We start from the raw sequence: 23,877 nt of genomic DNA on the forward strand, positions 1-23,877 counted from the left end.
ATAATAATAATAATAATAATAATAAAACAACAGCAACACATAGGATGCCCAACAGACATATCCAATTATAGGGCAACAATTCAAAACCATAAATGAGTAACAACAAAATAAAAAAATATCAATAAAAAAGTAACTTATTACATGTAGACACAAATACAGTAGGTACAGTAGAAGTTACAATGAGAGAACTGAAACAGAATTTTGTTGAAAAATTCTTGTTAATTTCGGGCTCTAGGTGTTAAAAAACTATTTGAATCTCTAGTAGATACTCTTGACACTAAAATATTAACTTTAAGATGATAAGTTCACTAGAAATTTTGCACAAATTTGTTCACGTCTTAAATTTAAGTTTGTAAGTTTAAGAGTTGATGTGTTCAAAAATGTTAAACATTAAATCCTTGATTAAGTTAAGAAACCTAATCACAACAGTCAAACTAGCAGCAACAGGTCCTTCGATCTTCTTGACAGTAGTAGACTGACCGTAGTCAAATTTTTAATTTGGACATAAATTCCTGTGTCTCCGGTGCTTCCTCGGTCACTAAATCAGAATTAAGCTCCTGCCACTTTCAGTTTGTTGGTAGAATTTTTCGGAATGATCCATCCTTTGGTGATTAATCGATTATTTACACTCCGGCGATCCCACCTTGCGCGTCTTCTTCGCCTTGGTCGAGGCGCTAGTTCTTGGTCGTGGTAAAGTCGGTCGGCCTGATTCCAAACCACCGGTCTTCGGCTTCTGCAGTCAGTATCGCCGGTGAGCTGACAGGTGCAAAACCGCCGAGTGCTAACAGTTCTTCGCCGGTCCGCGCGATGGTCGTGTGTCAGTGCAAGGGGTTGCTGAAACCCCTTCGAAACATGTGCAATTTTCCATTGACTTATTTTATTTTGGGAGTAATTCTCGTGACGAACGGTGAGTTGCGATAATGCGGACTTACCGCATTTTTAGGTTGCGGTCCGATAACGGTCGCAACTGTGTAATTGTTATTTTACTTCTTCAGCTAACTCGGGAGCAACGCGAATTGTTTTATTATGTGTTTATTGTAATCGCGGATTTTCATTTGGGTAATTGCCTGGGTGGTTGGGTGTACCGTTAAAACATCGACTATTTTGACCCAGATACAAAACGGTCCAAATTGTTTTCGCGTTATGAGGAACTATTTATTTTCTAATGAAGACACGATCTCGATCGACAGGCGATTTAATTTTTGATAAGGAGCTTTCTCTAAGTGAAGCGGCGTGCACAAAATGTATCAATTATTATTGTACCCAAAAAATGTAATTAAATGTTTCCGAGCTGACGACGATTCGACTGGTCTAATAAAAGTTTTATTTAAAAAATGTAGGAAAATATAGTTTTGCTATGATACGTGTATGTACCTATTCAAAACATATCACGATTTCAAAAAAGATATTAAATTTTATTTCAAAAATCAACAAACTTCAGGGTATCTACATTTGATAATATTTGGTTATTTTTTACAAAATTCTGTTTAAAGTTTGTTAACCCCATAAAATGTTAAAAAAATGTTGTTATTCAAACAATTTTTAGCAATATTAACAACATTATTTTGGTTTCAAGTTTTCCTACTTTCATTGGTTTTAATAATTTTTTGTAAATAAATTGTAAAAAAATTTTGAAATTTGTTTTTCGAGATTATTCGTGAATTAATTTTCAGCCAAGTGAATTTTATTGATAGAATTACAAACTGGCTGAAATTTGTAACCTCTTGATCGTAATTAGATTATTTATTTTAGCATTTTCCGTTTTTCTTTTTGTAAAAATGTGTCATCTAAACAAAAATGAATAAAAATTCCGCAAAAGATCAATATCTAATAATTCTTTCATCAACAATAATAAAGTTATATGCCTAGTATGACTGGATATTAATTAATATAATTAAAACTGAAAATAAAAATCTAATAGTTTTTATCACAGGAATAATGCCAAAAGAACATATTTACAATTTTGTCTTAAATGAAGTCACTATCTCTATAAAAATTATTAAAAAAGTAATAACTATCATGTAAGATAAGACGTATTTGTAAAACAGGACTTTCATAAATAACCGATTTTTGTTGGCAAAAGTTTATTATTTGTTTAAAATACATATTTATGTTATTGTAATTTTTCAAAATAAACAAAAAAAAACAATCGCTCCTTATAAAATAAGACAAAAAAGTAATTTACGTATAACTGTCAATGAGTTTTTTAACTTTTTAACTTTATTTTCTTCTTTTTCTGAATTTTTAATTAAATTTTTTTTTATTTTTTTTTTACTTACCAGAAAGATAAAAGAATATACCATCAAAAACAGAAAATAAAAGTATCGGTTGCCATTTAAAAAAATGGCGTCATTTTTCAGAAATCGGTTTGAAAAATGACCCACAATAAAAATATAAATTTTATATAATATATTCAGGAAGTACAAGCAATTATTTTGAAGACAGCTTTTAAAAAACACAAAACACATTATTATTAAAAAAATATTATTTTAAGTATATGTATAGTACCATCTAGAATTATGAACGTTAACAATAGTAGTATATTGAGATCTGCAACAGAAAAGTAAAAATACAATATAGATAAAAAAAATCGAGTGAATTGTAATTACCTAACATTTATTACCTTAGTTTAATTGCTGGTAACTTCTAACTTCGTTTTAACTACACTTAGGACCGGTTTATAGAAGCGTCATTAATTTAATCCTCAATTAAATGCGTGATTAACTGATCACGTGACTAAATTGAACCTATTTGATTGGTCTAGTGGCGTTGTTAACTTTTAACGGCGCAATTAGCTTCAACTGAGCTTTCTATAAATCGGCCCTTAAACATTTTTATCCAAAATTTTAGTTGTAAAAGGATTATTATTGAAATACTGTGGAACAGTAGTTGAATGCGCTTTATTTATAATTTTCCTCAATTTATTATTTTGAAGTTAATTAAGCTTCTGGGTTGCAGAGAATTGGGTTCATTTCATTTTTATGTACAATTATAAGGCAAACTGCAAATCACGGATTGTAAGAAATTCTCTTAATCAGGTGTTGTTCTTTGAGAATCGCCGTGCTAATGAGATCTTCACGTCATCGCATCTTTAAACGAATGATCCATTTCCCATTATATACCCACTTTAATGACTGTAAAGTAGGTAGAGTGAGTCCATTTAACGATCAATATTGCACTTGATTGAAGCCATTTCTTAATGAAACTGTTACTTCAACTTTTAACCACCACCACTCCTCATCACATTCCGCATCTCTTAGTCATCGCAATCATTCGAAAAAGCCCCTTTTTTAGCATAAAATATGTTTCAGAGCATTAAAATTGGGTCAAAACCCCACATTACGATGTAAAATTATACGTTAAACAATTTTTCTTCAGTAGACCGTATAAACGTTGCACCTAATTTTGTAAATCAAACCCTATTAACATAATAATCATAATTTTCACTTTTTATAAATAAGCACCTTCACTCTCGTATTCCAAGGGCTTCGTCCCGGAATTCCGGCCGAAACCCTCATTTCCAACTTCCACAAGCTCGCTTTTGTGACTTTCTATAAATTGTCATGGAAATAAATCACTCTGTAATTTAATCACGAGGGTACCTACATCTTCTTTACTTTCATTTCGTATAATAAAAATGTATATTTAAACCACGAGTGAAACTCGAGATGGAAAATTATGGCATGCGTAAAAAAATTCTCGGTACTACCTATGTGTTTTAGGTTCTGCTGCCAAGTGTAGCGTTTAACAGTTCAAGTAACCGTTAATTTGAATAACATGAAGGATTCGATCGAAATCAACATCATCATGTAAAATTACAGTGCCTGCTAAGTTGGATGTCAACGTGATACCATCTCGCAATTTCCATTAGAATCAGATATTTTTGAAAGTAGCGACAAATTGCTCCATACACTTGATCGGTACCTTTTTCCGCCAGACTTGCTAATTAATTTTTGTTAAGTCTCGAATTTAGCGAAATCGCCTGACCTTTCGGGCATTCAAAGCCGTCACATTTGCATAATATGTTAATAACTTGATTAAAAACATTGAATTTATAACGGCATACGATCGTGCAAATCTTGCTAAATCCACAATAAATTACAACACTTTAAGCGCTGCATTTATATTAGTTATTATTGTAAAATGTCATGTAACTGCAGTTTAATTAATCGCTAACGAACATCCGCAACACCTACACCACGATGACGCCTCTAGCCGTGCGTTAACTATAACAATGGCCCTTTTTGCAACACTGTGTATCAGCCAACTGGCGAGGACGCAATTATCAAGCCGGGGGATAATGCCTGGGATTTTTAACGCTGCAAGTCCGACTAAGTACAAGTTATTATTGACCAGAGGCGAGCTTAAAGCACGCGCGGCTTTGACAATGAAGGCCAAGTCGCAATCATGCAAATTGCTTTTGCTTCTTTGCGAATTCTCTGAATAGCGGAATAATTAACATCCGGATAAAAAGCAGTAAAAATTCTTGCGTAAGTAAAGGTTTGGAATTAAAACGACATCAGGTGCGCTTTTTGCAAACTTTTATATAATGTCATTAGTGCAGTGTAATTAGATGCATCATTACGTTTGCAAAATGTGTGGAAAAGAAAGCTTCACTTGACTGAAATTACAGTCAAAAAACTACGCTAAATGGCGAAATATTGCCGCTTAATCACTCAATCACCTTTTAAGATGCAAATGCCAGTGTGGTATTATTAAATAACTTAGTTGCTGCAACTATTTTTTTTTCTATTTAACGAAGGAGCCGTGCAATTATTTTAATAAAACATTAATTTCTAAAAAAATTGTAGGAAAAATCCCCAAGTATGTGTCAATCTAATACTACATTAGTGAGCTTTTAAACAAAATCACTAAACCACTGAGTTTTTTCATGCCAACTAATTTTTATTTCAAAGTGTAACATTTTATCTTTAAAAAAATACAAAAACTTTACCGATTCATCAAAGATCTAAACTGCTTCAACTGCCTCTGCAAGTACATACCATGTTTTATCAAAAGAATTTGATACAAAGGACACTTCCAAGATATTTTAAAAATATTTTTTGTTGGTAACATTTTAAGCCTCCTTTTTAATATCTGAATCCTAGATTATAAACACATTTTAAAACACGTTTCCCATAGCAACGTGTTTTCACTAGTTTAAAACACGCTTCCCATAGCAACGTGTTTCAAATAAAAATGTTTCAACAAAAAAAATTTTTGAATACACTCGAACTTTAAGCTTGTGTTTTCGCACTCGTATTATTATTGTACCAACGTTTTCTTTAAACACCATAAAGTTTTACAACAAATATTGGTGTTTAAGATAAGCAACCCTCCCAATACAGCGTGTCTGCAATAAATAACACAATAATTTTGCCTGAATGATTAGCTTAAAGGGTCCTTACGGATAGAGGTAATCATAATTAAAATTTAATGGTGTACAAAAAAATCGTTGCTACAATAATAACTTTTACAATTTTATTAAAAAAAAATCTCAAATGTAATATGAATTAATAGACATTTGAAGAAGTTCGCAACCTCCAGAAGATTGAAGTTGTGCGTTTAAACCACTTAATTTTTTGATTAAAGGCCCAGCTATTTTTAAAGTATTTGTTTGTTGTTTAAAAAACGAAAAAATTAGTTTGAATAGCTCGTGTAAAGATGTTATTTCTTAAAAAAACTAAAACACGTTTTAATCAATATTTCTTTTAAAATAACACTCTAATAAAAGGAAAAGCAATGGAAGAATAATACATATTCGTTTTTCACTACAATAATTTTATTACCATAAAGTTTCGATTAATTAAAAACGAATGAAACTTTTATTAGCAGCGAAGATCAAATTCTGCAGAATCAACTTTCCCTGCGATTTTGTTACACTTTTAGACCACAAAATTTGCAAATCTGCTCGTCTGTCACAGGCCATAACTTCCTGTTTTCCCTCTCTGAATGATCCTGTCTACACTAATTTATTTTTGCAATTCTACCCTTATTGCACAATTAAACGACTGATAGTGATAACACAATCAGGCAGCAACTTTCCCTGCCATTATTGTGCACGCATTTCTGATTAAGAAAAAATGAAAATTATCAACCCTTTTCCGGCAACAGTGGCTTTCTTTGCGAATTACTGACACGCATACTGACAAGCGGGTTTCCAACCTTTTCAGTATTTCCAACCGGTACTAAACACAACTGGTGTACGTCAACGGTTCACTAATAGTTTTCTCAAGAATCTTGATTTAGCGACACGTACGATTTACTTTTTATCACCACCTGATCGTTTAGTTACTTTCAAACAATGCAGGATCGGTATGGACATCACTTGCGCTTCTCGGCTGTGTTGTAATTTTTAAGGAAAGTTGGAGGAAATTACCTATGCACCACGTAACTAATTTGACGTGGCTGTGTCTGCGGTTTACATGGTTCTTGGTATCATGCACTTGTAACTTATTGTCTGAATTGTGCCAGTAACCCAGAAATGAAAATTAAGGCGTATATTAGCTCCCATTTATACATGAGAACCAGAGCCTCGGATTTTGCGCTAGAATATTGAATTTCTCAAAGTTTCTATTCCGATTATTATTGTTTTTATTTGATATTGACGATAACATTGTTACACACTGTGCCTTCAAAGAATCATTTTAAATTCTCAGGCCAGTCATAATTAGCTTCACACTGGGTTTTAAATTTATGTAGTACGCTACGCCATATACTACTGTGGTTGTAGTAGAATAATGACTCCGTCTTTTCCTCCAATTAAAAACTGAAAAATTACGCTCGGTCGTTACAAATAAATAATATCTCAAAGTAGAAAGTTGGGAAGAATGTTGTTCCAGCGATTTTAATCACTCAAGATAACGCTACACATAACAAAATCATGTAGCAACATTAAAATGTCCTATTGGGTATATCAATTATGTGGGGCATGAAGCAAGACCTGGAAGAGAGAAAGAAAAATAACCGACTCCACCTACCCCCTCGTTCCCACGTGTAAAAAATTGTTAGTTATTACTTTACTGCAATCTACGAAAAATATAAAAAGTTATTATAAAAAATGATAACAGAATAACAATCGCAAAAATCGCAATAATTCTGTCATAAATTAATATTTAAAAATAACAGGCCAAAGAAAAATTTTTAATACGTACTCGAATATACTAATTTTTGTAAGAAATCTATTTAAAAAATGTACAAAAACAAATAACTTCAACAAACTATAGCTTCTCTTAATAACTAATAGGTTATTTTATTTTACTGGGTGTATCGTTTGACAAATAATATTGTCTAATTATTCAGGATTGTTCTTAATTTTTTGGAAACTGCATAAGAGTAACAAATAATAAAAAAAGTAAAAATATTCTGACTACTACAACTATAATGCCCACATAATTAGACAACGTGACCCTTGGCACCAATATTTTTAGAGATTTAACATTGATTGCCTAGTTATTCTAGTTATTCCGGTCACGTAGCTCTTGATCAGCTATTGCATTCATTCTCAAACAAGGAATTTAAAATGAATAAAAAATTACTGGCAAAACAGTAATCAACAACATTAAAGAAAATGTGTGTTTTCTAGTTAGAAAACATTAGAAATTTGGTACATGATCGAATTTTTTTAGTTAGTTATGTGAATTATCCATGGTTATAGCTAGGGCTTGTAATAATGTATTAGTATTAAAAAAATACAATGCTAAAGAATTTTTTTTGTTACTTTTGTAGTTTCCGAGATTTGAAAAATAATAGTTTGCTTAATGGAAAGACAATTGAAAAACTTTGTAATGAAATAAAAATATAGGAAGCATTTCAATTTATTATAAAAATAATGTAAGGGACCAACAGTTACTGTTCCACAGAATTTGTAAAAAAAAACAATAGAATATAGCTAAAGGCTATTTATTACCTTTCCATGTTTTCATATCCCATTTCCTTATTCGACTGAATCAAACCAAAAACTACTCATTACACTGACCGCTTCTAACAGGTCATACGACAAGGCAAAAAATCAAAAAGAGATTATAACACTGTACAATGTTTCGGTTCAGTCGTTTCCTCCTCAGTTTCTTACCTTTCTAATCTTTTCTTAAACTCAAAACCACTACAAATTACGATTGTCTCAGATATTCGCACAATTGATTATTTCATTAACAATTTCATCCTTCAGTTCAATAATGATATAATTACAACGACAAAAAATACATTTTTACTTATTTTTTAGTAGGTATTTGTGATTTTCTGTTTCCGAAATATCTTCTGCAAATAAACAGTAAAGACTTCCGATTTAAATTATAAGGAAAAGTGGGACAAAACGTTTATGTGAGCTAAAATGAGGATATGCATTTTTCGAAAAAAACTTTATGCTGCTATTCTCATTATTTGTGGTAACCACAAGGTCTTTTAAAAAGAAGTTTACTGCATAATTGACTCTGAAAAAAAGATGAACCTCGGATGAGCGCTATTGTGTAATACACTATAGTTGTTTGGAAGAATTAATTAAAGATCAACCAAAAAGTTGGATCTTTTGCACCCAAGCTTGGCAAAAACCACTACAACATTTGCCAACTTCTTGTTTACAATTGTTTCAGTCCTGATTAAATTGTAGGAAGTTTACTGACTTATTAACCTGTCATGTCGCTTCAGACATTCATCACATGTTGCATCTCGATTTATCTGTTGTAGGAGATTCACCGTAAGGCACACAATAGCCCGCTATTAGAATACTAATAAATTATAATTATTGGCAGATGATCCTCAAACTGGCGCTCTTTGTGTACTTGCATTAGCACTTTTTCCACTTAAAACCAACAAACCAACAGCACCCAATAACCGTTCATTTCTGCGGTTACCACCTCGTAAACCGTTTCCCGAATTCGAAAAATTTTCGTTCCTCCATCGACTCAAGCATCAGTAATCACGGTTCCGCTCTACATGCTCCCACCTGCTGCATTTCCGGCAGACGTTTACCCCCGTCACCTGTCGTCTAAACTAAAATCGAAAACTCTTGCAGGAATTTCCGCCGAAGAGAAACTCGGATGCCGCTTTCCCGGCGCCCCGGCGCACTCGTCGGTGGTGTTCTCCGACGAGAACCTCGGCCCCGGAGCCGTGGCCACCTACTCCTGCGAGCGGGGCTTCGAACTCCTGGGGCCCTCCAGACGCGTGTGCGAACACGGGCAGTGGCTGCCCGAAGGAATCCCGTTTTGTGGTGAGTCGATTGTTAATCCCGGTATGGGCTTGTAGAGTTAAGTAGGTAAGCAGCCTCGAATTGTGAGTAAACAAAGAGGTAAAACGTAATTTCACTTAAGACGCGATGACGATGAGTAAACTGCGAAATATAACGGACCGGAGCCCCCAAGTAGGCCAAGCATAAGTCATGGGCAAATAATAATCAGCACAGACAGGAAGTCGGCCTAAATTCCAAGCGGGTTCCGGTCCTTGTGCAATTAGGCTTACTTTACACGCCGATTTTCCACATTTTCCGACCGGTTTTATTTATTGCAAGGAAATTACACGAAAGACACTACAACTGATCCAGTTTTGCGAAGGTGCAAATTAAGTTAAATTTTCTCGCTGATTAACTGTTTAGTTTTTTCATTAAAGCTCTCCACGGGATGAAATAACCAAAGAACTTTTTGGTTCAAGGTTGGAGGAAACACAAATCTTGGCGTTTTAACATCCACATTGTGGATAAAGTTATAAACAATTTTAACAGAGTGTTAATTAACTGACGTCCTATTTATTTATAATTAGTGCTCTAAATTGCCCAATTAAATCGTGATTTCCCAAATATTTAATTTTTTTATAATTTCTATTTCTGAATGAGCAGAATTAAAAGTCGCAAGCATTTTACTTTATGCTTTCTGACGCCCAAATGCGTGATTGAGGAAATAATTTTCCACTAGGTAACCACAAAGTGCCACACTAAGCACATCATAAAGGAGATTTTCTGCAATTTTAAATGTCACCAATATTCTACTTTAGTTTTACATTCAAATTAATTTAAAACTACGAGTAATTCCCCAATTTTTTCTATTATATTTAAAATTCACTAAAAAAATTAATTAAAATAAAAATGTACACCAGATGACTGGTGAATTCTAATCAAATTTAAATTTATGGAATTTGATTTTCCCAAATTGGTGAAAACCAGTTCTTAACAGTTACATTTTTGCCGGTAGAAGTTTTCACGTGAGAAAATGTCAATAATTTGCTGAAAAATGCAAAAGAAATGTATTTCTATCTAGGATAGCTTCAACAGTTTTGGCAACAACAAACAAACCTATTTATTGATAAGTATTATCTGTTTCAGAACTATAAAAACGTCGCATTTTGCCGAATTATTTTTTAAATAAAATTGATAAAATTGTAAAATAGTTATTAGTGATTAGATCTTTCATTAAAAGTGTAAATTACATTAGCAATAATTTTTTTGAAGTGCATAAATAATTTATAACAGCTAATTTTGAGAGAAATTGGCGTTTTTATAGTTTTGAAACAACTAATATTTACTGGTTTTCAAAAAAAAATTTCGTTGATACTATTTTAACAGCTTTTCCGCTCCCAAAAAAGAAAACTAAATTTAATTTAAAATAAATGGGTAGACGAAAAAATTCTACGAATTTAGTAAAGATGTCTTCGATTTGAAAATTTCTTCTTTATTTTTTATATTTTGTGGTAAGTCTAGAGAATTCAAAATAATGGACAGTAGAAAGGCTTACAAATTTTATCCAAAAACACCAACTTGAAAAAATTATACAAATTGTACACCTAAGAAACCTTTAGGTAAATAGGTAAATATTAAAAAAATTATTTCCCACCTTAACAATTTTTTCTTCTTAAATAAAAAATAAAAAATTGTGAAGAAAATATGCATCAAGTCTAGAGTTCTCATAGTACTGTGTCTTTTTTTACATTTTTGCACTTTTGTAGTTACAAACTGATTGCGTTTTACTGTTTCAAGAAAAAAAAGAACACAGCAGAAGGTAACTTTCTATGGTTTTTCTAACGGTGGACTGAACTATTTAAAACACCAAGCAACAAAAATAAACACATAATTGAATTTCTACTTCGTCGGTGTTGTTGATATAAAATTACAAACACACTCTCTTCTTGTATATCTTTCTCAATTGTAATGTTTTTACGATATTTAAAAATTCCAAATTATTATCAGAAAAACTGGTCAAAAGCTAAAGCCACTTCAGGTGCAACAACCACAACATAAATAAGTTCCCTTTCAGTGCCCAGAATGGTGTTTTTTGTTTCTATTTATGTCTTCCAGTTGTGATAATCTACAATTACTGACAGGCACAGTCCAAAGATTACATCTAGAGTAGCGACAAATTAAAGCGTAGGTAGGTATAGGTTTAGCGATGTGTGAAATTGCCTGGGGAAAAATCCGTATTGGTGATCAATTATTTACTGTATTTTATCCAAAAACAATAAATCTTCAATGGTATAAAACATAATAATTATCATAATTAAAATGTTTAGGTTTCTGTCTTGATCTACCATTGAAATCTCCACACTATTCTCCCGTATTAAAAATGATACACGGTTTAAAATTGAATCAAACTATCAGAAACGCGTTTCGTGCTATTGTCTCTAACAATTGGCATTCTTTGCGTCCTACAAACTGACCTATGAATAGAGTTTTGAAGTACCTGCCTATAGAAAAATCCCAGATGACTTGCTCTTAAATATTGACGCATAATAGTAGTTAACAGTATTTGATGATTTACAATGAAACACCCACAAAGCGTGTCATGAAATTGTTCGTGTGTTGGTAACACAATTCACCATATGTAATATGTCCAAGACCCAGACCTTCACAGAACGCGCAAAGCATTCCTGCATAGGCGGGTCAAGGCCCACATCCTCCAACGTTTACTAACTGTTTTCCGATTTCTGACCAAATAAAAGGGTCAAGTTCAAATAAAGGTTTATTTCAGAATTAGAATTAAATGCAAAAACGTGTATTCCAATTATCTTAATTTATTCCCTTCTACGACATGTCGTAATCCTTACACCGTTAGTTTTATGTAAAAGGGATCATTGGTAGTAACTTACGTAAGTAATGGTGTGGATCTTTTACAACTCTTATTAATCAACCGGTACAGGTTTTATAAATTAGACTAATTTAATTTAATTTTGTTGCATATCATCATCTTATAGCATCTCTAGGCATCCGCCCATCAACATTCCTGTGAACTAAATAAATTGCTAATAAAAATTAATAAGAATTTTTTAAAATCACATATTTTTCACGCTCGGAACTGGATGGAAAAATGTGTTCATTAAATTCATTTTTTCCCAACTTTCCACCAATATTATTACTCTAATTTTGCAAAGTATTAGCGTAAACCAGTTCAGGCGACTTTAAAGGGATTTTGCGGTTGATTTTCCTCAATTAAAGCTTCGTAAACACCGAATACTTTCTACGATTAATTAAAGCCATCGGTCGACATCTGAAATATTCGTTTGGCCGAGCGAATGAAGTGTAAAGAAAGTGATTTCCATCCGATTAGGCACCAGATCTGCGTCGCTCCTCCGATAAACAATCACAAAAAGTCGACCTTATTTTGCAAATTATAGATCAGAAAAGTGAAAGAGGCGTTTTAGGCCAATCAATGACTTTCGATTCGCCAATTAACGGACGAATTTAGTGACACAGTTTAACTTTCTACCGAAGAAGATCGCAAAAAACGTCGTTTATTTAATCGCCGGAATTAAGATCCGTGTGAATGAATTCTCGGGACGCATTCCAGGCCTTGTCCATATTAATGATTTCATGGTCCTGTCGCTGCGCGTAAACTGCTTGAAAAATATAAAAAGCTAATAACCGACTGAAGGAGTGATGAGTTACGCCCCCGAAATTAAGATTATGGTAATTAGCCGTCATAATTCTATGAATGTTGTCCAAGCAGGTGGGCTGTTCCCACTGTAACGGTCCACGTTTTCGTTATCTTTGGCTCGATGTTATGTAAATTTGGGAGAAAAGTCCACAGTTTTATTGATTTATGCATTCACATGGACATTGGTGTTGTAACAGTTTTGCTGAAAATGGGCGCTGATTAACCTTTGACAGACTGACCGTTGATTAAGGTTACAGCAACCAGAACAGTATCAACAATCATTAGTCATTATGGCACTATTTCAGCGTTTTTTGTGCAAACTTTCCGCGTTCTTCGGATACCTCCACATTCAGTGCGGAAAGGAAATGGACGCTGGGTTGGGCGTGTTGCTGTGAACATAATTGATGCTGCAGAGCACGGACTTGTGCACTTAAATTCCTTTTCAGGATTACTCTAATTCATGCGAGAACTTTTCCAAGTTAATACGACGCCACAAATTCGAAAACATTTCTTAATTTATTTTTATTCATTAGCCTCCCTGTGAAAACAGAGCGTAAATTACCCGAGATTGTAAGGGAAAAAATTTGTTAAGTATGTGCTGGTTATAAACCACACGTGTTCAACGGGTAACAAATCAGGAGATCGTGCAGGTCAGGCAGCTTGCTCTAGCTCTTATCTTATGAAGGTTTCTTGAAAAAAAGGGATTAAATAGGTACATTTATTACGTAATTCATGGCGTTTAAACCGCCTGGGACTGAAGGAAAGGCCTTCATGCATGACATCCAGATTAAATAAAATTATTTCACAAAAAATAACACTTTTTGTTATTGAAAGCAAAGTTTTCTCTAGTAACACTTTCTCGACGATCATCTCTTTACTACAAATTGAAAATAAAAACAATAAATTAAAAATTAAACATAAAATTTAAATAAACACAAGTTCAAGTAAAAATATCGTCCTAAAGCGCTAAGTTTTCTTACTCTAAGTTAACTTTAATCAATGTGCCTTTGTTGAAATATTTTTTATATACCATCTAAATTACCACAAAAATTTATATAATTAAATAATAATAATAAAATATGTAATATTTTTGCACTACATTTTTTTAACTACACTTTGTTTGTCTATGTCGGAATTTAAATCAAAGTATAACACGAAGTTTCTAAAAAACACTTAGTTTTTATAGGTTTATAGAAAGCTCTGTTAAAATTTAGTTTGTTGTCAAACGAATGGACCAACCAAACTGCTTAAATTTGGTCATGTGATCAGCTAATCACGCATTTAATTCCGGATTAAATTAATCTATAAAGCGGTCTTTACTCTAATATAACTTAATTTTTGGCATAGATTTTTACCCGGATTGTCAATAAATGTTTGTAAAATTATTAACATTTTTCAAAAAATGCTTGTGTCAGAAATTGTTTCTAAAAATGACTATGAATAAACATTTGAAAACTGTTTGGTTGTTTTTTTACATTAACAGAAAAAATATAGTGATCTCTAATCTTCTTTAATTTTTAACTTTGTGTAACACGACTCCTATTTTCTAAAAAAGATTTTAATTTTGAACTGGAGGTGAACTTTCTGTAACTGAAAATAATTGGAGATTACTTTTCTGTCATTAACACTAAGTAATAAAACTTCCGAATTCTTAATCGATTTTTTAATAAAAAGTTTAAATAAGAAAAAAAATAGGAGTAATTTTTTAATGGTTTTTAAGGGCGCTTTTGACGCAATTAGGTTTTGAGATTCCCACAAGCTGTGAGAAATTGTCCTATTAATTGCAGAAAGTAATTATTTAAACCAACATTACCAACCATTTAAAGATGAAAACCATAATTTGCTGGTTTGGAAATATATGGTACCCAATTTAATTAACATAGCTGTAAAATTTCTATATACCACTAATACATAATTACATCAAAATAAATGGGAAATAATTATCGTGACCAAAAAACACTGGCTGTATAGCAAAATTCGCGACCTTACCTACACACTATTAAACGTGTTGCAATTTTTAAGCAATGATAAAAATCGCTGACCATTAACTTAACCAAATAAAAATTACCATAAGAAGACAATTGAATTCAATATGAGGAAATGCGCAATTATTTTAACAACAAGTGTTAAGTATACAATTAACTAACACCTTTCAAATGCGCCCAACAAAAATATTTGTTTTCATAACGTGGTATTTACTAAAAGAAATTTTTAATACTTGAATCTTAATTGAAATCAAGAACATGACAATAATATGCAATTACTTATTACACATTTGTGTGTTTCATCTTGTAAAGCTCACTAGCGTTTGTATGAAATAATAATGACATAACTTCGGCTTCGCATCCAATTTCTTAAATTGTTATTTAATAATAAGTAGCATAAATCTTACGATAAAAGCAGCAATTAATTGCTGGATATTAATGTAACTTGCAATCTTTAAAAAACGTAAAACCCCTCACGCGTGTCAGAATAACAGTAGGTGGGTATTTCTACTTAAACAAGATAATAACATTATATTGTAATACAGAAATCTCTTCAATACGTAAAGTTCAAAACTAAAATTAAAATACCGCGACCGTTACTTTCATGGAAATAAAATTCTACACTTTTTAAACATTCACCAAGAGAATGTAAATAAACAAGCTCAGATGCCGCGACGTCAAATATTTGCAAAAATCAATCTCACGCACCCAAACGTGTGAACGTTCCGAGTCCGAATTAACAGATGTCGGGATTTAAATAACGCTATTGCCACACGTAGTAACAGTAATATTAGTGGCATATGCAAGCGTATAAATAAATAATAGTCAACCTAATCATTAATTGTTCCTTTTGCCATCTGGTTAAGCAAGCGATGGAACATGCAAAATGTGAGGATAATCGGTTTTGGCATGTGTTTGATTAGTTTCGAGAACAACCACCGATTAGCTGTTGCGTGTCGGAAGCAAGGGAAGGATATGCATCAGCACGGCCATCCTTTCTGTTTCGATAAAATATGAAAATCCGCTTAATTGCACGCTTCAAGGAAACAATAAAAGGCAGTAAATCTTGAAATTGATTTGAAATAATTCACGTGCGCTGCAGTTGAACTTCCTTTTCTTTTCAATGCCAAGCCAATTAGAAATCCAGTTGGTTTATTTAAAATTCTTCGCATTCATTGCACATGTGATACTACTGTTATAAGCGATTCAACTTCAGTGATAGTGGAAATAATATTGAACATGTTCAGTCTTTAAATCGCAGTAACGTTCTAGCTCTTAGGATTAAGTTTACCGTTTTTTCAAGATCGCTCAATTGGTTCTGCTCTCTTACAATCAAATCACTATTTAAATTACGTATGTTGGGACATTTGCACATTGCTTTTTGCTTGTTCCGAGGCGCTCGGTCATCGACCATAGCCTGGAATGTAGCAAAGATCATTGCTACTGTCCCATCTTGAGACAATTGCAAAAAATTCAATCTCGGCTCGTTTATCAAACCTTCGACAAGTGTTGGAAGACGACTGCTTTCTAAAATTAATTGCAGGAAAGTTTGACGTAACAAGTTTATCCGAGTATTACTTGAATTAATGAATTATCAATTACCACATGAATAATAAACACCAAGAAAAGTTGAAATTGTTATAATTTCCAAAAATACCACTCTTATTACTTTCCCATCATGGCTTATTAATTGTGGAGGAAATTGCTTTGTCTGGACTAGTTTTTGCACGATGATAGCTTAAATCTCATTTAGAATTTAATCTAACTTAGATTACAGACTGCCAAACGAAAAGGGAGAACAGACCTACATTAAGAGAAATCTCAGAAAAAACTAGTAAAAGCGAAAATATCAACTGATAATGATTCGCAATTATGGACGATTTTTTCGTTAAGCTGAAAGAATTTGCTTCCAGGCCTTTAATGGCCCAATTAATTAGTTCACTCCTTTTCCTCTTTTAACATTTGCTACACTTTTAAGACCTCCAAAAAATCAGTTTTCATAATTATACAGGCTGGTCCACGAATAAATTTTGGATATAAATTAAATATTTTCGTTTAATTTTTTTTTAATTTTAGAAGTCAGTCATCTAAGGATTCAACTAAAGTTTGAAGTTATGTTTCACCTTTACGTTCCTCTCTTTTTCTCTCAAAACAAAAGGTATTTTCTCTTTATTAGAATGTGCCCTTACGTTTACAATTTTGCGCCTTTACGTACTTTTACCTTTTGCCGCATTATTTTCTTATTTCTGTCAGTATTATGCTCCGCTTTACGTTTTTACGTCTATGTGTTCTCTCAATCTCTTATTTTTGTTTACGTGTTATTTCACTTACCTTTTCTACACTTTTTTTCATAGAAAAATTGTCACCCTGATCCGGGTTCGAACCCCGACCTCCCCCGTCGAAAGTGGCGCTTATACCACTGGGCCACCAGGGCCCCAGGTACTGACCGGCTTTTGCAGATATTTTAACCCAAAGTTTTTAAATAAATCAACATTACAAACTATATAATTGCAATAATTCACCTAAAACGCAAATACATTCAGTTCAAAAGTCGGCGAATTAGCTCGAGAAAACATTTTCTTCCACTTTTTTTCAATTTAATTCTCTAATTTTTCACTAGATTTCATCAAAAAATGCCGAGCGTATAAGTTGATTCTACAATTTTAAAATTGCTTTTACATTTTTGTGACTTTCAGCACGTTTTTGACAGAAAATGGACATAATTTCTCCGAAAATCACCAAATTTGTGTATTTTCTAGTCAAAAATAGTAAACGTGCGCAAATCCTACCGGATTCGCAGTGGCCATGATTTGTATTAACAATGTTTTTCGGGACTTTACTAAACAAACTCAGTTAACTAAAAATTTTTAGAGATAAATTAAATATTTTCGTTTAATTTTTTTATAATTTAAGAAGTAAGTCATCTAAGGATTCAACTAAAGTTTGAAGTTATGTTTCACCTTTACGTTCATCTCTTTTTCTCTCAAAACAAAAGGTATTTTTCCTTTATTAGCATGTGCTCTTACGTTTACAATTTTGCGCCTTTACGTACTTTTACCTTTTGCCGCATTATTTTCTTATTTCTGTCAGTTTTCTGCTCCGCTTTACTTTTATACGTCTGTGTTCTCTCAGTCTCTTATTCTTGTTTACGTGTAGTTTCACTTACCTTTTCTACACTTTTTTTTATAGAAAAATTGTTACTCTGATCCGGGTTCGAACCCCCGACCACCCCCGTCGTAAGTGGCGCTTATACCACTGGGTTACCAGGGCCCCAGGTACTGACCATCTTTTGCAGATATTTTAACACAAACTTTTTAAATAAATCAACATTACAAACTATACAGGGTGATCCACAAGTCAAAAAAAAATACCGATATGACGCCTTTTGATTATTTCGTGTGGGGAGTGCTTAAGAAAAGGTTTTATAGTACACCTATTGTTGACCGGAAACATTTAGAAAAAAACCGAATTGTTGGAAGTGTACGAATATTGCGTCTAGAACACTTACAGATGCAAAATCAAAGTTTTGTAGTAACAAGCTTGGTCTAAATATATCAAAAATAGTTCACTACCGCTCAAGGGAAAAAGATACAAATCTAGAAATTTGCATAAATGTCCGGAGAACCATCTTAAAAAGTCTACTAGTTCACTTTCTTTAACATTTGCATACTCGGATATTGACCCTTATTAGGGAAAAATCAAAGACCTGAAGCAAATTTTATTTAAATTCGAAAAATTCGCCGGTTAATTGGACCACTAATGAGGAAATGCAGTTCATCGAATGTGCCATTAAAACTAATTAAAATAATAATTAATTAAGTACAAGTCTTTGTGCAATTTAACTAACAAAGTTAATGATTTAAAGAGAGATTAGGTTTGAAACCCGGAATAAAACTTAAAGCTACTCGGTCAGTAGAACAATTCTGCAAGAAATTACAATAAACCACAAATAAATGAAAAAATAACCAGCCATTTCCGACAGGTTACATAACGAGTCAAGCTGTCAGACTAATTACGATAAATTAGGAAGACCCAATTTTCGAATGAATAAAGTGAAATAACGTCTTATTTATGCAAGACAAATGTCATGAAAGTGAGAAAATTAATAAAGTAAAAGTTGCAGAAAGTTACATAAATAAAGCAAATTGAGTTGCAACTACTGATGACGGCTGTCTGAATGCAATTATAATCATTTCCAAGTAAATTTTCTTAAAAACACTATCTGTGATAAAGTGTGTCCAGTAATTTCGACCTCGACCGAGAAATTTTGTGCCTTGGCCTTGCCGCCAACACTTCCAGTACAGTGAACTTTCCTAGAGAAATCATAAAGCGAAAGATTGATTTCCCAATGGAAATACTATTTCACAAGAAATAACAACAAAATTGCCAAAAAGTGGGTCGCCTGTAATACCAAATTTAAGGGTTTGTGATCATTTAACAATAAAACTGCCGCAGTAATAGATGCATTTATTTGAACGGTTCCACTGTTTCGGTGATTCACCAGCTTTCAAACGTTTATGAAAGCAATTGCTTTTACTCGAGGAATTTTTATCTAACATCTAACCCAAAGCTGGGTTTTTACTCCTCACATATTAATAAGTTCTGCGCCGAATTTAAATTTCTCTCGTCGGCATGACAAAATAATCCACATATCGTAATGTGGGTCTTTGTGTCATCACGGTTCCTACATTTCGTGATTCACTTTGGTGCACTTTTATGCGAACTCCGGTCGACTTTACCAAAAGTTTGTAATTATTCAACTTGTGGTCTATTTTGCTCGGAAATAGAAATCTTCGAAATTAATTCGAAATAGATGAACCAACTGGCAATGCTTCATTTACCACTCTAATAAATTGATGCAGAAACCGCCGGTGAAAGTGATTTTGCAAAAATCGGCATAAATCACTCTCTCATTGAATTAGTTTTTGCAATAACTCGATTTTTTTGTTTTATTGATACTCCCCCATAGAAAGCTTGCATATCTAACAACGCTAACCCGGTTTCACTACAGTGATTACTTTTTGTTACAGTTTTGAACGTGGCTGCTGGGAAGGCCCCCATGCAAGTGAGCACAGAGTCCGGGGGAATCCCTCAGAAGGCCATCGATGGGAGCACAAGCGCGTTTTTCAACGCCGACACCTGCACCCTCACCAAAGCTGAACGCACTCCCTGGTGGTACGTTAACCTCCTGGAGCCCTACATGGTCCAGTTGGTGAGACTGGATTTCGGAAAACCCTGCTGCGGTGAGTCTTGATTCCGATGAGTAACGAAGTGGAAAATTGGAAATTACGCCTCCAAATCATCACGTAACGTTACGATAAACGGAAGGAAAATCGCCTAATCACGATTGTTAAAAAACCACACTTTCTGCACAATATTCAAATAAAACGAAAGTGAATAAGGCCGTTGTCACGATCTTGAATTATAATATGGATGTTGGCAGTTTCTAATTTCAAAAAGAATAACAGTAATCGAACATTCAACGGTTCACATGTTGCAAGATGATCAGGTTTGTGAGGAGGAAATTAATCGTCCGTTTTGGCTGTTTCAGTTGCGCTTCAGTGCATATTTGACACTTTCATAATAAAATGCTCCACTAAAAAGCTCCACTTGACTGTAGCGAATGGGGAAAAAGTCCATCGTAAATTAGAACAATTTGGCTGCATTAAGTCGGTTAATTGCTCAATCGAAGTCATATTTGTTGCAAAATGCTTACATGTGCCTTACAGGATGTTTCAAATAGCCTTGCCTTAATATACTGACGTGCACAATAATTATAATTAAAAGAGGAGAAGAAAGCCCAACAATAGGATTTCCTATTTTGCTATCTTATCATGCAACCTAATCTAGAAAGTTCAAACAATCATATGTACCCGCGTGGCCTTAGAAAAATACATATGCGTAACGAGCGATATTTCTAGAAGTTTACAACATGCAACTAAATGGTGCGCATTAATAACGGGGAAAATAAACCTCAATAATACGTGAGTCTGCTAAAATAATGGGTGATGTTCTTGCTGTATCTCAAAAGCTAATAATTACACAGAGTTTTTTTCTTTGTGCATTATTTTAGAATATGTCTACCTTCTTGATTGTTATTATTATTAATTTATAAAATTCCTAATGCATTAAAAATATTATTAAAACAAACGATGCTTAAATATTGCTTTGTGCAAAAAATGCGTCAAAATACAGTTGTAGCTAAAAAAATGGAAAACTTGTTGCAAATTTTTGATTAAAAATGTGACACTATTTGTTAAAAAATACAAAGTAATCAAAACGCTCATAATCCATGTTAGTAATTTGGTTAAAATGAGTATATGTTTTAAAACTGAGGATCATATAAAGCTACAATACTGAAAAAATTGAAAAAAAAGAAAAAATAGAGACAACAAGAAACAATAAATAGAAATCCTGGATCTGGACGAAGAAAGGTTTCTAAACAAAGAGCAAGATAAATTTTCTCTGGTATTTAATTTCTTGTAATCATGATTAGAATCAGAGTAGAGAACATGTTACACCAGCGATAAAAAATGTCGATTGTCCCATTTTAATTTGTCCACAAACACAAAAAAATTTTAATTATAGGAGAAAAATTCTGAAAAAATTGGCATACACTGAAAACAATGGCAGCACTAGCTCCTAATTTTTGGGTGGCCAAATACATAGGTAGGCCAATAAAATTTTTGTTGAACACATAAACTTTAATTTCTGTAATAAATAATCTAAGTTATTTTCCTTAAAGACTGCCTAGATTTCACATTTTGTCTGTTACCAAGTTAATAAACTGATTAAAATTTTTAGACGGATATTAATCAAAAATCTGCAGAAGCATGAAAAATAATAATATAAAGTTATAATATAATTTTTTCGAGCAGTTTATTTTTTGACTCAACATTTTAATATGTCTGTACCTAGGAATTAAATCATTACTCGTTTATGATACTGTTATTTTTCAGTTTATAATACATGTATTCAAAACTATATTGTTAATAAATATTAAAATAATAAGTTACATCAGATTATAGTTACTCTCCCAATGTTACAAAATTTTAATTAAAAGAACAAAATTAAACGTTTTCGAGGTTCATACAGACTTCGCTATTATACATTATATTAGAGCCAAAAAATAAGTCTTTCGTTAGTCACTGAGTTACACAAAAATGTAGATAATCTTTGAAATTTAGTTCGAATGGAATAAAATAGAAACCATCAATTTTTTAAAATCTGAACGTTCTCACGTTAACAAGCTTCGTTTTCTTCCGTTGTTAAAAAAATGCCATCAGATTTTAAAAAATTGATGGTTTCTATTTTATTCCATTCGAACTATTTTTTTTAATATTTATTTTTACTATTTTATTTACATCTTCACTTTTTACATTTTACTATTACTATTACTATTTTACTTTTGTTATTAATTACAACCTTTACAAGATTATAGAAATTATTAATGACTGACTAGCAGCAAGTATTCTACACTCAGACTACAAAACTCAAGACTAAAATGCGTCTTTTCCTATCCTGAATTTATAATTATTACAAAGTTGCAAGGTTTTTAATAATTCCGACAGATATGTTTTATACCTTTTTTTACAAAAACAGACAAGCTTTTAGGTAACATTTACTTGTTTATAAATTTATCTTTATCCAAAGTTAGAGAAAAGTGTGTGAATATTTATTTTTTAAATATATACCTGTATATAAAGATTACAAGAGTTACAGTGTAGACAATAGTGTTTATACAAACAACCTAATATTTCAGCATCATAGACTTAATAATGACAAATTAAGATTATTTTTTAATAACATATCCTATATCATTTTGTTGTGGTATCGACTGTGTTATACCGAGTTGAACAAGCTTTTGGTGTCAATAATAAAGAACTTGATTTACTAACTTAAAGCGGTTTGAAATTTTAAACACATACGTATGTTACAACTATTGTCAATTTTTCGGGTGGGCACAGGAGTGAGCCAGCGATTTTTTTATCTGTACACTGGGCCACTGATTGTTGCCAAGTATCTTGTGTGATAATACTGATAATAATCATCGCATTTTATTCCAATTTACGTAAATATTTGCATGAAAAAAGAAAAACATTACTGCTCCAAAAATTCAAACTGAGATTTTCTGCTCAATGGAATATAAAAATATAATTCATTTAGTGCGAAATTTTAACACTTGATCCAAAATTATCAATTTAAACCGAAAAATTGCGATTATCCGAAATTCCTCACACATAATCGCATTGACAGTAATTGACCCGATTTAAATTAAATCACTTGATTGATTTGTTTCTTTCACGAAATTTAGAACGCACGCTTTGATATCTTACCGAATTGCCTACAAATTACCACTTTTTTAAGGAGCGAACAAACCTGCCACAATCGTCGTCCGCGTGGGCAACAACCGGCCCGACTTGGGCACCAACCCCATCTGCAACCGCTTCACCGGCTTCCTGGAAGAGGGCCAACCCCTCTTCCTGCCCTGCAACCCCCCCATGCCGGGCGCCTTCGTCAGCGTGCACCTGGAAGTGCCCGTGGCCAGCCAGCTCTCCATCTGCGAAGCCTTCGTCTACACCGACCAGGCCCTGCCTATTGAACGCTGCCCCCAGTTCAGGGACCAGCCCCCGGGCAGCACCGCCACCTACAACGGCAAATGCTACATTTTCTACAACCGACAGCCCATGAAATTCAGGGACGCTTTGACCTTTTGCAGAAGTCGGGGCGGGACGTTGGTTGACGAAAGCAATCCGGCTTTGCAAGGGTTCATCAGTTGGGAGTTGTGGCGGCGGCACAGGAGCGACGCCAGTGGGCAGTACTGGATGGGGGCGGTCAGGGACAAGCAGCAAGGGGGCTGGCAGTGGCTGAAAGGAGAGGAGGTGACCGTTTCCTTCTGGAACCTCCCGGTTGGAAACGGGGACTGTGCCAGGTATGACGGCACCAAAGGCTGGCTCTGGTCGGACACCGACTGCAACATGCATCTGAACTACATCTGTCAGCATCGTAAGTTTCGAAAAAAATAGTTTTTGCAAAAA

The 23,877-nt window shown here is 33.3% G+C and overlaps 1 protein-coding gene across 2 annotated transcripts in view; it reads left to right on the forward strand.

Moving 5' to 3' along the window:
* Positions 1-691: 691 nt before the first annotated feature.
* LOC660816 (uncharacterized protein) overlaps positions 692-23,877 on the forward strand; it is a 31,217-nt gene continuing 8,031 nt past the window's right edge. The window contains exons 1-4 of one of the 2 annotated variants that reach the window (XM_015978065.2): positions 692-907; positions 9,014-9,208; positions 19,870-20,082; positions 23,207-23,845. In XM_015978065.2, coding sequence (XP_015833551.1) covers positions 808-907; positions 9,014-9,208; positions 19,870-20,082; positions 23,207-23,845 — 1,147 coding nt within the window. In that variant the 5' untranslated portion in view covers positions 692-807. The remainder of the gene's footprint in view (positions 908-9,013; positions 9,209-19,869; positions 20,083-23,206; positions 23,846-23,877) is intronic. The other variant, XM_015978064.2, reaches the window with a different exon arrangement.

This window comes from Tribolium castaneum, chromosome 1 (genome assembly GCF_031307605.1).
Source record: "Tribolium castaneum strain GA2 chromosome 1, icTriCast1.1, whole genome shotgun sequence".
NCBI classification, from domain to species: domain Eukaryota; kingdom Metazoa; phylum Arthropoda; class Insecta; order Coleoptera; family Tenebrionidae; genus Tribolium; species Tribolium castaneum.